Below are 14,310 nucleotides of genomic sequence, written 5' to 3'. Positions count from 1 at the left end.
CAGCCAGGTAAAAAAAGAACAAGGTATGGTTATGGCTTAAGGACACATTTTCCTTCTTTAGGAGTTCTTAGAATTTTTCTTAGAAAGGCAGTGACCCAGAAACTGTGTGTAAGCCTGGGCACTCGTGTTCATTCCCTGGTGGGGAGAAGTTGTGGCCAGGTAATACCTGAGTTGTGGCCAGTGGCAGACTGGAACGGGCTGTGCTGCCCTGAGCGTGTCCTGAGCTGAGGACAATGGGGACACCGAGCCCTGGCAGCTCACCCAGTGCAGGGAGAGTTCCCTGCATTGGGCAGGCTGGGATTCACTGAGCAGGGAGGGTTCCCTGCACTGGGCAGGCTGGGATTCACTGAGCAGGGAGGGTTCCCTGCACGGGGCAGGCTGGGATTCACTGAGCAGGGAGGGTTCCCTGCATTGGGCAGGCTGGGATTCACTGAGCAGGGAGAGTTCCCTGCACTGGGCAGGCTGGGATTCACTGAGCAGGGAGGGTTCCCTGCACTGGGCAGGCTGGGATTCACTGAGCAGGGAGGGTTCCCTGCATTGAGCAGGCTGGGATTCACTGAGCAGGGCGGGTTCCCTGCACTGGGCAGGCTGGGTTTCACTTTGGTGACACAGGGACCAGCTGGGCTTACCTTGGGCTGAGCTGAGCTGATCACTCCCTTTAACTGAAAAGCTCCCAGGGGTGGTTGAAGCTTGCACTTCTCTCACTCTCTGTGGCACAGCTGGGCCTCCTGAGGATTGAAATGTTTTAGCCTAATAGAGAATTGGGGGCTTCACATGGGGAAGGCTGGATAAGCCACAGTTTACAGGAAATTCAGCCAGATGACTCAACAGTTCCTTTTGGCAGGAGGAGCTCTGGCACTGTAAGAGCACTGCTGAGGAAGGAGGTTGCACATCCACTTCTGCAGCTTTGGAGCCCGTGCCACCACTCACATCCAGCCATTCTCCCTCGGTGACAGCAGGCAGGACCAGCTGTGCTGAACAGCAGTTACTCACAGAACCATTGTGATGCAGGTGCCAAATGTTACATCAAGGGAACTCCACCACTTCTGTCTACACAAGTTTCACCTCTGAGCCTCTTTCTTCTTTATTTAAAAGAATTTTAAGCTGTTTGAACCAACGATGTATCTTGCTGTACATTGTTACTGAAATGGGGCCCTCATCTCAGTAGCACCTCTCAGTTTATTATTTGTATTACCATCAGCAAAACAAATATTAAAAGAATACATTTAAACATCAGTTGTACCACAGAGTTTTATAGAAACAAACTAAAAACACTCAGACCCAGTCTCAGCTTTTTCCTCCTATTATTATGAAGTTTCTATTCTACAACTCCTATTTGGGAAAATACTTTATAATGGGAACTGTGAATCTGTCTCCTTTCCTTGCAGTGCACATGCTTGAACTGCATGTGTGAGGATAGGGAGAGAAGTAGTAAAGTGGAAATGAGAAAGAGCAGAAACCACAGGTTTCATCCCACACACATATTCATTAATTGTTTTGCAGAGTCAGGGACATCTCCTTCAAAGCAATGTGAGTTTCTTCACAGCCTATCCTGTAGAAATCTTTACTATGTATAAAACCAAAGAAAAAAAAATCCACACAGACAAACCTTTTTTTTAATTATTATTCTTATTTGACACTCACATTACAAAATTTAGAAACCATAGACAGTTCAGGCAAACTGTTAAAACACAGTATAAATTAGGGGGGGTTTAATATATAAATTCTATACATAGGTAAGTTAGCTGGAACATGACTGACAAAAGGATTTCATAACAATCTTACCACAACTGTATAAAAAGGCATGGGAGTAGGATGGGCACTATCATCATGAATGCAGGTTAAGACATTTTCCACAACAGCTATAAAGCGTAACAATGACCATGCTATTCTCGCAGTGTTTATGTGGGCTACAGGATGCATATTACCAATAACATTTTGCAAGATCTATGTACAGTCACAAAATCATAACAGCCACTTTCAAGTAACTTTACTGTTTCCTGCCTGTGCAATTAATAAAGTGTTGGTATCCTGGGAATTTCTAACAAAGCTACATGGTTTGAGTATTATGGATGGGTTAAAAGTTGGACTTGATGATCTTAAAGGTCCTTTCCTTTAAGGAAAATTAGAACCTAAATGATTCTAATTTTTGATTCTATGGTAGAGAGATTTTAATTTGACCTGAAAATGCTGATCACAACATGAATTTTTTAATTTAATGAAAAATACAAGAAAAGCACAGTTCCTCATTGCTATCACTCACATGATTAATACATACCACTCTTTTAAGTCATATTTATTTCTTAGCTTGATTATTTTTAAAACCTAAAGTGATAATTTAGTTCCCATTTATCTAAGCACAGCTGTAAAAAGGATTAACACCAGAAGAAATGTAAAACTAAAATTTGGGTATCTTTTTGGGTAATTTTTTGAAAGGACATGCTTCCCAGGTAGCCCTGGGCCTGTCCTGCAACCTTTGAATTTCTCAGTCTGAAAATAAAGATAGTTCTGCTTACCCATTTTTACCCTGTGCTTTTAGGCCTGTGACAAAATAGTATAATTCTAATAGTTTTAAAATACTATGTTCTTGGAGTTTAGTTTAAATTGTTGATAGTCACTCTTAAAATCTGATCTTTCACCTTTATAAGCTTATGAATGCTCATTTAGAGTTCTGGAAGCCAGAGGATAATTTGTTTTCCATCTATGTTGTCTACTAGTAATGATGTTTTTACAGACAAACCCCCAAGGGAAGTACTTGTACCTTTGTAAGAATCAGACTTTGAAACACTTGATTTTAATAGCTCTGCATGTGCATCTTTCACTAAGTTTTAATAATTTGGACAATTATATTGGAACAATTCCTTCTGGTTCAAGGCAAGGACAGACAGTAAATGATAACCCAGCTTGGGCTGCTAAAGAAACACAGATGATGTCAACAGCCTAAACTACAGCCCCCATTTTCTCTATTCTGTTTGCCCACAGACCAATCATCAAAACCCATCATATATTCATTTCAAAAAGTCTGGAATTTTAGAAGCATAATTCAATAATGAAAGTGGTGATATAGTACTGACCGGTAATAAGTCACTGAGGAAGTTATGTTGCTCTGAAAGGTAGCTGGAATATGTAATTTTCTGTTCAAAATTCCATCAGACGGAGCTTTGCACCTTTTAGAAGGAAGGTTCCTTTACAAACATTTAACTTGCAGGACTCCTGAGCTCTGAACTCCTAAGTCTTCTGCATTCTAGGAGGCCTGGGAACATTGCTACACTGCAATATTAATCTGGGTTGGCAGTTTTAAGGCCATGGGGATGAAAAGAGAGAAGGACTCTTATTCTGTTATGACAGATGTGGAGTATGAATACAGAGCCTTTGTATGGCAGAGAGCTAGAAAAATGTTCCTTTGGCATTTTGCAAGAGCTGTTTATGAAGCAAAATACCACTTCTGTGGAGGGAAAGGCATCAAGGGAGAAGTGCCACTCTGAATTTACAGCACTCCAGCGTGTGCTGGCCGTGGAGCAGGGCAGGGAGCTCGGCAGGACTGACTCTTTCTCATCTTCTTTCTGCGGCTGAGGCTGCTGCCTGAGGTTCAGTGTCGTGCACCCGTGCAGAGTGTATGAAAGACCAGCCATACAAGCTATCTGCTCCCTAGCCACACTGGCATAATGTAACAATGCAGCATGTGATGCCTTGTATGGGCATCAGCTTTAGTGTACTTCGTATTTTTTGCCTATCTGAAAATATGCAGAAAGAATTGTAAAAGAAATTAATACAAAGCAGATTAAACTTCAGATCTGTTCCATCTAACAAGGTAACTGGTTCAGCTGTTCTACAGAGCAGGGGACAGTGGTTTCAGGGGAAGGGACACACTCTAGCCAATATTAAACCAAAATTATTGGTAACATTTTCTGCACCAGTATTTCACTATTCTCTCCTGCCTTCACCTGCCTAGCTGCCATTGATATTAATAGAAGATATTTAGTTCCACTTTGCCACCATGCAGTGAAATATGAAAGTTAATAACCATCAAAGTATTTATCATAATTTTAAAAATAGTTATTTTCTTAGATCTTAAAATCTCTGTCAACTAAGTAACAAATTCTTCACTGTTTTCAGTCCACTAGAGAAAACTTCTTTTAGTTTAAAGAATTTTCTCATAATCATTCTGTTGGGTGGGTAAGGAAGCATAGTGGGCTTTGCCTCAGGTGAACTTCCAAGAACTTTCTCTCCTCCAAAAGGGCTGTGTCCCAGGAAAGCAGAGTGCAGGCTCAGCTGTGGATGTGCACTGAGCTTTGAGATCATCCCCTGGTGGTGCCCGTGCTGCCATGCCAGAGCTGGGTACCCACACTTCAGGAATGCCCTGCACCACCTACAGAGGGAATTCCACTCCACAGGTGGTGTTACATAGGACAAAAGAAAGGACAGCTTTGGCCCACAGCTGAGTGTGAGCAGTAACAAAGGGGCTCTTCCTTGTTTCCTTGTCGCTCCCTAACCCCATTCTGTAACTACAACAATGGAGATAATCAGTTCACAATCAAAGAGGGTTTAATTTCCAGTGAGAGAGTAATTTGAGACATTATGGCTAATTTCTACCAGTATAAAAAGAGAAAAAGGTTCTTAAAGCCAGAAAGTAAAATTTTGCACTCAGACATGAATTAATTCATTGGATCAGATTTAGTCCTTGAATTTTCTGTTGAAAGTTCAACAATGTCAAAGAAAACTTTTGCTAAGGCTGGACTTTGACTATTAAGTGCATCTCCCCTCTGAGAGTTGCACCTGGCACAGAGACTACACCAGCTGGCAATACAATTTAATACCTATGAATAACTAAAAACTCCAGTTAATAATTGCAGGACTGCTCCAAAGCCCATCAAAATTAATTGGAGTTTTTCCTCTGGCACATTGCTGTGCTTGGAATCAGTCTCATTCCATGGAACGCAGCCATTGCTAGGCCAGAGACTGTTAACACTGTAACATTTTTACATTGATACACATAACTATTTTTTCTACTAGCATTTCTTTTCAGTTGATAATTCCAATTACATATTCAGCGATCTGAGCTCTGTTCTAAACTGGATTTAAAGTCATGTGCAAACCAGTGCTCATGTGCTTAAAAAAAAGGTGCATTAGACTATTGCAATAAAACATGATGAAATAACCAAGATATCAGGAAGGGACAGCTTAATTTTAAGTGAGTGATTATCTTATCACCACTGACCACATCATGAAATGTTCTTGAGCTCAGAAAAATATCTCTACATTTAAATTGTTTCTTATTTGAAGTGCTTTAGCAGCTGTCCACACTTTTTTAAAGTGACATCTCAGCAGAAGATGAGATCACAGGTTGCTCTATGCACATGGGGAGCTTCCAGAGATGTACAACAGGATTGTGTTCATTGCCTAAGAGGGGGAACAATGAAGTCTAATTGGGGTACTCTGGGGCACAGGATGCTTGAGTGCTTGACTCATTTTGAGCTTCTGCCCTGAAAATTTAGTTGTGCCCAGCTGCCCTATATCCATGCACCTTTGATTTGGTAATGTGATCGATGTGGATGGGAAATTGAGGGCAACACTGTATACAATTAAGTGTCTTTCAAAAGGCATTGAGCAAGTTCATCTACTGACTTCACACAAGCTGAAGGCACACGATTCCCTCCTTGCTTTCCACTGAGCTTTACACCTATCCCTGCATTGCAGGATGGCACACTCAAGACATGGAAAAATGGGACTTTTGCTATCATTCTGATTCCACTGGAGGAGGTGCAGAAGTGATTTCATGTATTTGGGTCTTTTAAAATACTGCTGTATACCAGAAACTAAGTTAATGCTTCTGCAAGACTGTGTCATATTCACATCTTACCAGCTTAGGGTTTGATACCAACAGAGCAGACCTATAGGTCTGTTCTCTCTCTTTGCTCTGTTCTCTGTGTAGCATTAGTTCAAGCAGCTGCCAGGGAGTGAATCCACTCAAAGAAACAGAATTAGAAAGCCACAACACTACTACAAGTAACTTGTCTAGATGTTGGTCTAATGACTGCACACCTTAGAGTGGTTTAGTGCTTGGTGGGAAGTGATCCTTTCTTTTTAGCATGGCAGAAGTTCTTTATGCCTTTATAGCAAGAAAAATAGATTACTGGACATGTATATGTTCTAATTTTCATGTAATATTGATACATTTTTAGAAGAAATTTATTGCCCAAGTTGTCATTCTTTGTTTTCAGCTGTACTGGTGCTTGTTGGTGAAGCAAGGCTCTAACCCCACTCCTGCCAGGAGCCGTTCACCCTGGTTAGGCCACACACAGGTCGATTAGAAATGCCACTGACTGCTGCAACTTAAGGCTTACATTGTTTCTGTTTAAAAAGGATTCAGCTACAAAATTCTGTGAAGACAAGCCATGTCTCCTGAAGTCCGTTTTTTAAACTCATTTTGTTTTGCACTCTCATCTCCGAGACATTTTGCAAAGAGAAGTGAATGTCTCTGGAGATCAAACACTACAGATTAATGTGCCATGCACCTCTACAAAGCAATAATTGCTTCACTACACCCCAAGAGATGAGGATGTTTAGCACCTCTGAAAAAAGACCTTTTAAATGTGTGACTACATAAAGGCTTAAGAATAATTTAGTGCTTCTGACACTCCCACTAAGCCCTTAATACCCACCTAGATCTGACCTTTATGCTTCCATTTTAAGCACTGAGGTCTGAAAGTTTTGGACTACAAAAGTGGTTTAGTTTGCAACACTGATAAACTTTAGGAGATCTAATTTAACTTGTACTTGCAAAATTGCCCAAATTCATGGAAGGTGCCCCAAAATATAAGGAATTATATTGAGAAATCATATTAATTGTCACAGGTTTTAATCTCATCTGTACCAACCTCTAGTGGCTCATTAGAAAAGGAGTGAGGACTTAAATTTTAAAAAGCAGGTTTTAAGAAAGGGCCCATCCATCTGCCCTGGGTTTCAGATAAGCAAAACCCCCATATTTCCACTATGAAGTCACACTGTGCCTGTTAAAAATATGCAGATTGGAAGAAAAAAATATCATTTAGGAAACACATTTAAACATTAGCATTGTTGTAGATACGTTTATGGTTATTGCTCTGGATTCATCTGAAATTTAACAGGCTTTTAATGGCTTCATTTTGGAAATGGTTCTGCCTGAAGGAACAGCTATATGTGTATAGTTCCTCTGTACTGCTCTCAGCTCATGTACAAAAATTAACAAACAGCAGATTCACAGTATCAGCAGAACAGTCATCATTCCATGGCTGCAGTGATGCTGTACCATCCTTACATCCTTAGTTCTTCCATACAAAGCTGGAATAAACACATTAGAGTTTTATATCCCCCCATCTGAATTCATGTGCTGATCTACAGGAAAAGGAGACCTGAAGTTCTGCCTCAAGCCCTGTTTGCAAATCCAGAAGAATTCATCCTGCTCAGCTCAGCAAACCAAGTGGATTCAGTGAGCCAGACTGAGCTCCCATAACCCAGCACAGAACTGCTCTGCAGACACATCCAACCTGGAGTGCACCACACAGGGCATTCCCAGGCTGCTGCCCTCAAACACCAGCCTGCCCATGCCCCTAGGTCAGCAGCTCACTCAGGCATGGACAGCTTTGAGCCTGGCAGAGGGCAGGAACAGTTCCAGTTTTCTGGCTGAATAGGCCAACACAGCCAGGTTTTGTGATTACCCTAATTTTTCAAAACACCATAGCCACTTGGAATCACTCTGTGCTGAAATAAAATTATTACTGATTTCAAAAAAAGGGTTACATCCTTCTGTTGTAGGGAGAGAAGGACTGAAATATCTGAAAAGGTAGCACCAAGTCAGTAATAAAAATGCAAAGTTCAGTATGATGTGGCTTTTAGGTTTCATTTGAGCTTTTTGAGATATTTTCTGGGGCAGTTAGGAATATTCCTTCCACACACAAACAATAAGTCTACTGTTAGGGCTTAGTTTTGAATCTAATATAGTTCATTATCATTTAATATATCTATTACAGTAGCACCTTGACTATTGTACAGCTTTAAACACAAGACATTGTCCCTATTTCATGTTATCTGTAAGGAAACTGTGAATTTTACATCCTAAAATTAAAAAAGACAAAAATGGTTATCTGCTCATGAATGACAAATTCTTTAGTGCATTCATTCCAGTCTGAAACCCTTTGTCTCCTTAAAGCATACCATGTAGTCCCCAAGTTCGGAGCAATTAACCCCCATCCTCCTAAGTATCATGTTACAAAATAAACAGTACTGTGTTAATTGGAACCCCATAGAAATGGTTATGCAGTACCTTTTCTCTTTGAGTGTGATAAAACCCCTTAAAAGATGCAACTCAGCATCAATAACTTTAGGGAATACACTACATACATTAAATAGAGGTAAGTTGAATCCAGAGTCATTTGCTTCTTCATTCAACCTCAGGAGTGGTGGGGGTTTCTTCAAGCAGCACCATCAACCCTCTGTGCCCTCCTTAGCCCGGCCCAGATTCACAGTAAGGAAAGCAACAACAGCGGTGGGAAGGTGAACTAAGCAAGAGTCACACTCCAGGCTGTTCTGTAAAAACCCATGGGCTCAGGACAATGTCCCCATGCTGACGTGGCCTATGTGTGACAGACGTGTGTGTGAGCAGTGTCAGTCCTCATCCCTGCACGCTCCAACCTGCAGCAGTCAGTGCTTTGTTCAACAAGGCTGGGGGAATGCTGATGCAAGGTTAAGTTCTTGTTTTTCTTCATTCAGCAATTAACCAGATTGCTGTTGTCTGTCTTTGATTTAATTTTACAATCCTCAAAGGTTTAAAGAACTGCTGTCTGAAGCACCTGCTTCTGAAATACTCTCGTGTATTTTTGCTTTCCTTTTTTATACTTTTCCATTCTCTGTTGCAGTACCATGATTCTCCCTGCTCTGGTTTTCTTGCATTTTCCTTCAGAGGCAAAATTACAGTGATCCTGATGCAGTTTGGGCACAGCCACAAATAGTCTGTTTGTCCTTCCTCTCTCTGTCTCATAGTTAGAAAAGCATCGTTGTGCACACAGTTCTGTTGATTTCAGTGGATGAATCCAGTTCATCCATTATGTTAGGCAGTCAAAAAACCCAACAAAAAAACTCAAACAAAAGAAATTGTCTAAATCCCAAACAGGCATCTTTGGAATCAGTAGTGCAAAATGTTTGCGGATTTCTTTTCCTTGACCTACTGCAATAATCTCTCAATCTTCAAGTCTTTCCTAAAATGGTGGATCTGTAAAAGTAAAACATAAGGACAGTTTTTTAAAATATCAAGTGTAAAGGTTTGGGTTGTTTTAATCACTCTCTTCATATTCTCATTTATATCAAACCATTTCACATCTCTTAGAAGAGTTGGAAACTGTTGGAAGGTCCAGTTCTGTTGGAGCATTCTTCATCTGCATCAGGCTTGAGCATGGGTAGAGGAAGCTGAGGGTATTCTTTACAGGGAGGATAATTTGAGATTAAAATGAGCTTTTATCACTGCAGCCTTAGCTCTGCAAATTAGTTTTAAATGCAAGAGACCTCACTCAGGGGTTACAGCTTAAACACCTGCACTTCACAAGATTTCACAAAGTATCAGAGCAGCTGTTTGGAGGTATTTTAGAAATGAGCTGATAAAATGTGAGTTTACCTTAAGGATTTCCACCTGTCCTTTTCTGTCTGGTTCTCCGGACTTTCACTTTCATAGGAAGCCAGATACAAACCTGGAATCAGTAAATATGTGTTATTTAGCATCAGGAGCCCCCATCCCTCTGCATTCTTGTACATCCTTTTGTACCATATAGAAAGAGAAACTGTAAAACTTCATGGTCCCTCGGGTAGCTGGTGATCAGTGGGACACTGATATTTATTAGCTCACAGGTCTACCTTTCAAAGCTGTTAGTTAATTTCGATGAAACAGTAAAGGAGCCCAGAGTTAAAATATGTTAGCATCACCTTCTCACTACAATATTAAGCAGCTGAATGGTCTCTGGTTTTGCATACAGAGATCTGGGCCCATTTCCTCCATCACAGCACTACTACTCAAGAGTTACATGAACTTTAAAAAAGACACGGTGAGAGCTGACACATAAACACATAAGCTTTCAAAAACTAAGGATATTCTCATCACATAACACAACTTCATGTTCCTTAATCTTTTTAAAGCTTATGGGAACATGGTACCTTAAATGCATACACAATACTGTCAAGGTAAGAGTGAGTTACAGAAACCAGAGCAGGAATGCAGAGGAAGAAAATAAATCTGTTTTTTTGTTCCCTCTGCAAATCTTTACACTGTAGGATGTATTTTATGACACCAAAATGAGTCTAGATTGTAGAGTCTCCTCTGGCAGTGCAATAATATCACTGTCGTCACAGAATCCCAGGCTGTAATTTGTGTTCACACACATTTCCTCATTTGACTGTTTGATGATGCTTTTTTTCTTTACTGCTGGAACCATCTCACCATTGAAGTCTGTGCTACAAATGCATTGTCTTTTAATATTCAAGTGTTGACCATTCCTCCACATAGTGACAAGCACAGTACAGCTGCATTTCACTGCTGAATCTCCCTCAGATCTCTTCCCACCTTTCATTCAGGGCAGTTCCTCCTACTCTGCACTGCCCCTGGGTAAGGGGGGAGGTTTCCTGTGGCTTCTGCAAAGGCTATTTCACAAAAGCAGCATGAATATAGGGAGGACATGAGAGAGAAAATCTACATACAATTAGTGGGTTGAGGTCACTCTTTTTTTAGTCCAGTAGTCTGAAAACCCTGACTTTCATTTTCTGTCCCTTCAGAGCCTAAAACAAGAAAAAATGCCTGCATTCTATCTCCTTTTGATACATATTAGTTTAATCATATTAATTATTGTATTTTGGCAGTCATTCTTAAGATTTAGGCAGAATTTTAGAAGCAGTGCTTTGCTTTCTGAAGTAGTCTATGAAATAAAAGCTGTCTGATTACCTTGGATTAGTACAGAAAACTGCCTATGGAATGAAGAAGAAATAAACCCATCACCAGAATAGCTTCTGGGAAGGTTGCTACAGACAATTCTGCGTGTGACAATGTATAGAGAGGCAGCTGACACAAACCAGTATGAAGTGACACATACTGACATGCTGATACCAAACTGACGAGGACAGAAATGCATAAAAAGACAAGAGAAATAATTTCAGAACAGGGCTTTCATAGCTACAGCTGAAATGAATAGAAAGCATTTTCTTAAAAATTCTTTTCTGTACATAACATGTCATTGCTGTGGAGGAGGAGGTCAGCTGGGCTCCATGGCCCTGAGCTGTGTTTGCTGAAGAGATGACAGCATTGGTTTGTGAGAGAGATTAGCTCTGGTTCCATCAATCACACAATGAGTGGCTAAGGGACAGCTGACATTCACAGGAGCCCATGACAGGCCTGTGTGGCCTCAATTCATGATTAAAAAAATAAGGCCACAATGGCAGCTTCCTAGACAGTGCCTTATGGAGAAGCTAGAGACAAGAGAAAAGCCATCAGGCAGCAGCTTCATGTGCTAGAAGGCTGTGTTTGCAAAAACATATTGATAGACTGGGCATAAACAAGCTGTTTGGCAGGAAAGACAGGAAACAGCTGGGACAGAGAGACATCACCAAAGCATGGATCAGGGTGTTAATTAGCAGTGATGAAGAGAGACCTTTTCAGTGATGAATGATTGTACAGAGTCTTACCATCTTCAGTAAAAATGGGAGCAGTGTGCAAGTAGTGGATGATGTTAGGGTCTTGCTCAAATGGACACTCCACTTGTTTCCATGTTATGAATTCTCCTACTTGCTTAGCCAGTTCCAGGAATTTCTGTAAACATAAAATCATTCCACTCAGATACAGCAATATTACCTCATATTGAGTGTTTGATGGTCTGCCCTGAAAATCGCAGGCTAATAGTCTCAGATAGTCCCTCAGCTATCAGAAAGGGATAGGTAAAAACATTTTTCAGATCTTACTTCGAAGTTGACGTGTCCATTTGGAAGGCGATTAGCACATCCCTCATTCAAAAAGTAAATGTCTTTGATCAATAGGCTGAAGAAGGGGATCACAATCTGTGGAGAGAAATGACAATACCATTATCTTTTCAGTTCAGTATTTTCTCTGCATGAAAGAACAACTCAATTGGGAGAGATGAGAATAAAGAAGTATTAACTTTTCAGTGTGCTGTGCACTTGAAAAGCAGTACAGCTACAGGCCAGCAAAAGGGCAGCAGTGTCTAGAGAGACCTTCAGCCACCAGAAGAGAGTATGCTGAGATGAAAGTGAACTGAACACAATGTTCACTGAGCACAATAACATGACTAACAAAGTGCTAAAAGCCCCGTTTATTATCAACAACATCACTGTCTGATGACAACATCAGACAGCAAAGAGCAAAATAACACTGCAGGACTCTTCCCTTTCCTGTTGTGTCCTTAAAAGCAGAGATGTTGAACACAAAAATTGATCTATTTAAACACAGGTGGGAACCAAAGAACCAAGGACAAGGAAAGACAGCCTAAAATTTGGTGAGCAAGGACTTGTCTACAAACAGTTAATCAGGAGCTCCTTCATTTTCAACAGCTCCATGCACAGCTACCTCTTGAGGCATGTAATTTCCTTCCTGGTGCCTGATTAGTACAGCCTGCTTCTCCAAATTAACCTGCAGACAACAGGATTGAAAATATTAAGCTGGTTGACAGGAAACTGCTAACAGTAGCCAGAGAGACCACTGTAGTTCCCAAAACTAGCCCTGTCCATCATCCAGGGCAGAGTGGCATTTAGCAGTGACCCAAGCTTTCCACCTATCCCATCAGAGTCTGCTATAAAAGAAGTCTGGGTAGGACTCTTGAAATTGATGGAATTACAAGCAGGGTTAATAAATAAATTTTATGCCAGATGTTCTACAGCAGGAAGCAGCAGTAGCACTCCTGAAGTGCATCCTCAACCTCAGCAGAAATGCAGAGTGAAGCAGACTCTCTCAGGGTCCTTTGTCTCACAGCTCAAAGGGAAAAGAAAGATAACACAAAGGACCAGTCCACGAAAGCTGACAGTCAAACCTGAGACTGCCCCCCTCTCCAGCAGTGACACTGGGACAGCAAAAGGCTGCCTGGGGGGTTTGAGCTGAAGGTCAGCAGCTGCCACTGTGAGCATTTTCCTGTGGCAGCAGTGTCTGTCTTTTAAACCATCAAATACAAACGTAACCACCATGAACACAAATGCAAACACACTGCATGGCAGTGCCCAGATGTTTCCACTGGTCTGTTTGTATATTAACTGAGCTGGAGCTTGTTAAGCAGCACCAAAGCTAAAGAGCCCTCATTATAAGCAAGAACAGCCAAGAGAGCAATCCTTTAGTTAAGTATTTAATGTTATTCCATCTCATTAATGTTATTCCACCTCATGCTGTACATCAGCTGTAACAGGATAGGAAATGGACCCAGAACAGGATTGGCAGCTGTTATTTTCCAGTCTACATGGAATACTACAGTGCTGTGATGCTCCAGTGAGGGTGAACAAGCCATAGAAGTGAAAACACTGAGGCAAGGAGTCCACAAGCTACTGCCACTGGGTGTTGTGAAAATGGAAGCCAATTTCTGTTCTAGCTAAATTTTAAAGATCTGCATTCTGCTGGCTTTCTCATGGGACAGACACAGATAAACTCTGTAATGTCACTGCAAACAGCCATAAAAAAGCCTGGACTGATGCCCCAAGAGCCACTGGATACTTATCTTGATACATTCCACTGATAAAACTCAGGAATGAAAACAAAGCACAGCCTTATCCTCCCAAAATGCTGAGCCCTCCTATTAAGATCAGGTGGAACAATTTCTAGTCAAACTGAGCTAAATGTATTTCAGGATTTATTTTCATATTACCCAAACTAGATCATCAACCTGGAGTAAAGAATACAACTCACTCTGTGTTGTTTGTTTTCTACCAAAAATGATGATGACTCTGTAACCAGTGTGGTCTCAAAAGGTGGGAATATACAGAGACTTGGAGCCAGACACTGATCCCCAGCTAGAAATCACTGCCAGATTCTGTCTACATTTTTTTTTTTTGCAGGCAGATGTGAGCTTGTTCTGTCTGCTCCACTGCCTGGGAGAAAGGTCAGCACCATTAGTGGTACTAAACATGAAGGAAAAGCCTTGCTGAGAGGAAAGGTACACAAATGTGGGCTGGATGCCAGGGTAATACAGCTACAGAGCCCCCAGTCAGCTCAGAACATGGCAGAGCTCATTCTCATCCCATCCAAAAGGTGCTAAAAGACATAACCAAGGATACCAATTCTCTACACATTTCCATGGAATTGCT

At 41.1% G+C, this 14,310-nt stretch overlaps 1 protein-coding gene across 2 annotated transcripts in view; it reads right to left on the bottom strand.

Annotated features, from left to right (window-relative positions):
• Positions 1–1,608: 1,608 nt before the first annotated feature.
• RASGEF1C (RasGEF domain family member 1C) overlaps positions 1,609–14,310 on the bottom strand; it is a 72,084-nt gene continuing 59,382 nt past the window's right edge. For both annotated transcript variants that reach the window (XM_064724794.1, XM_064724793.1), the window contains 4 exons: positions 11,971–12,066; positions 11,698–11,821; positions 9,647–9,719; positions 1,609–9,247 (listed from right to left, as the gene is read on the bottom strand). In XM_064724794.1, the coding sequence (XP_064580864.1) occupies positions 9,223–9,247; positions 9,647–9,719; positions 11,698–11,821; positions 11,971–12,066 (318 nt within the window). In that variant the 3' untranslated portion in view covers positions 1,609–9,222. The remainder of the gene's footprint in view (positions 9,248–9,646; positions 9,720–11,697; positions 11,822–11,970; positions 12,067–14,310) is intronic.

The sequence above is a fragment of the Zonotrichia leucophrys genome, chromosome 13 (genome assembly GCF_028769735.1).
Source record: "Zonotrichia leucophrys gambelii isolate GWCS_2022_RI chromosome 13, RI_Zleu_2.0, whole genome shotgun sequence".
NCBI lineage: Eukaryota > Metazoa > Chordata > Aves > Passeriformes > Passerellidae > Zonotrichia > Zonotrichia leucophrys.
This window is presented reverse-complemented; position numbering and strand designations above follow the sequence as displayed.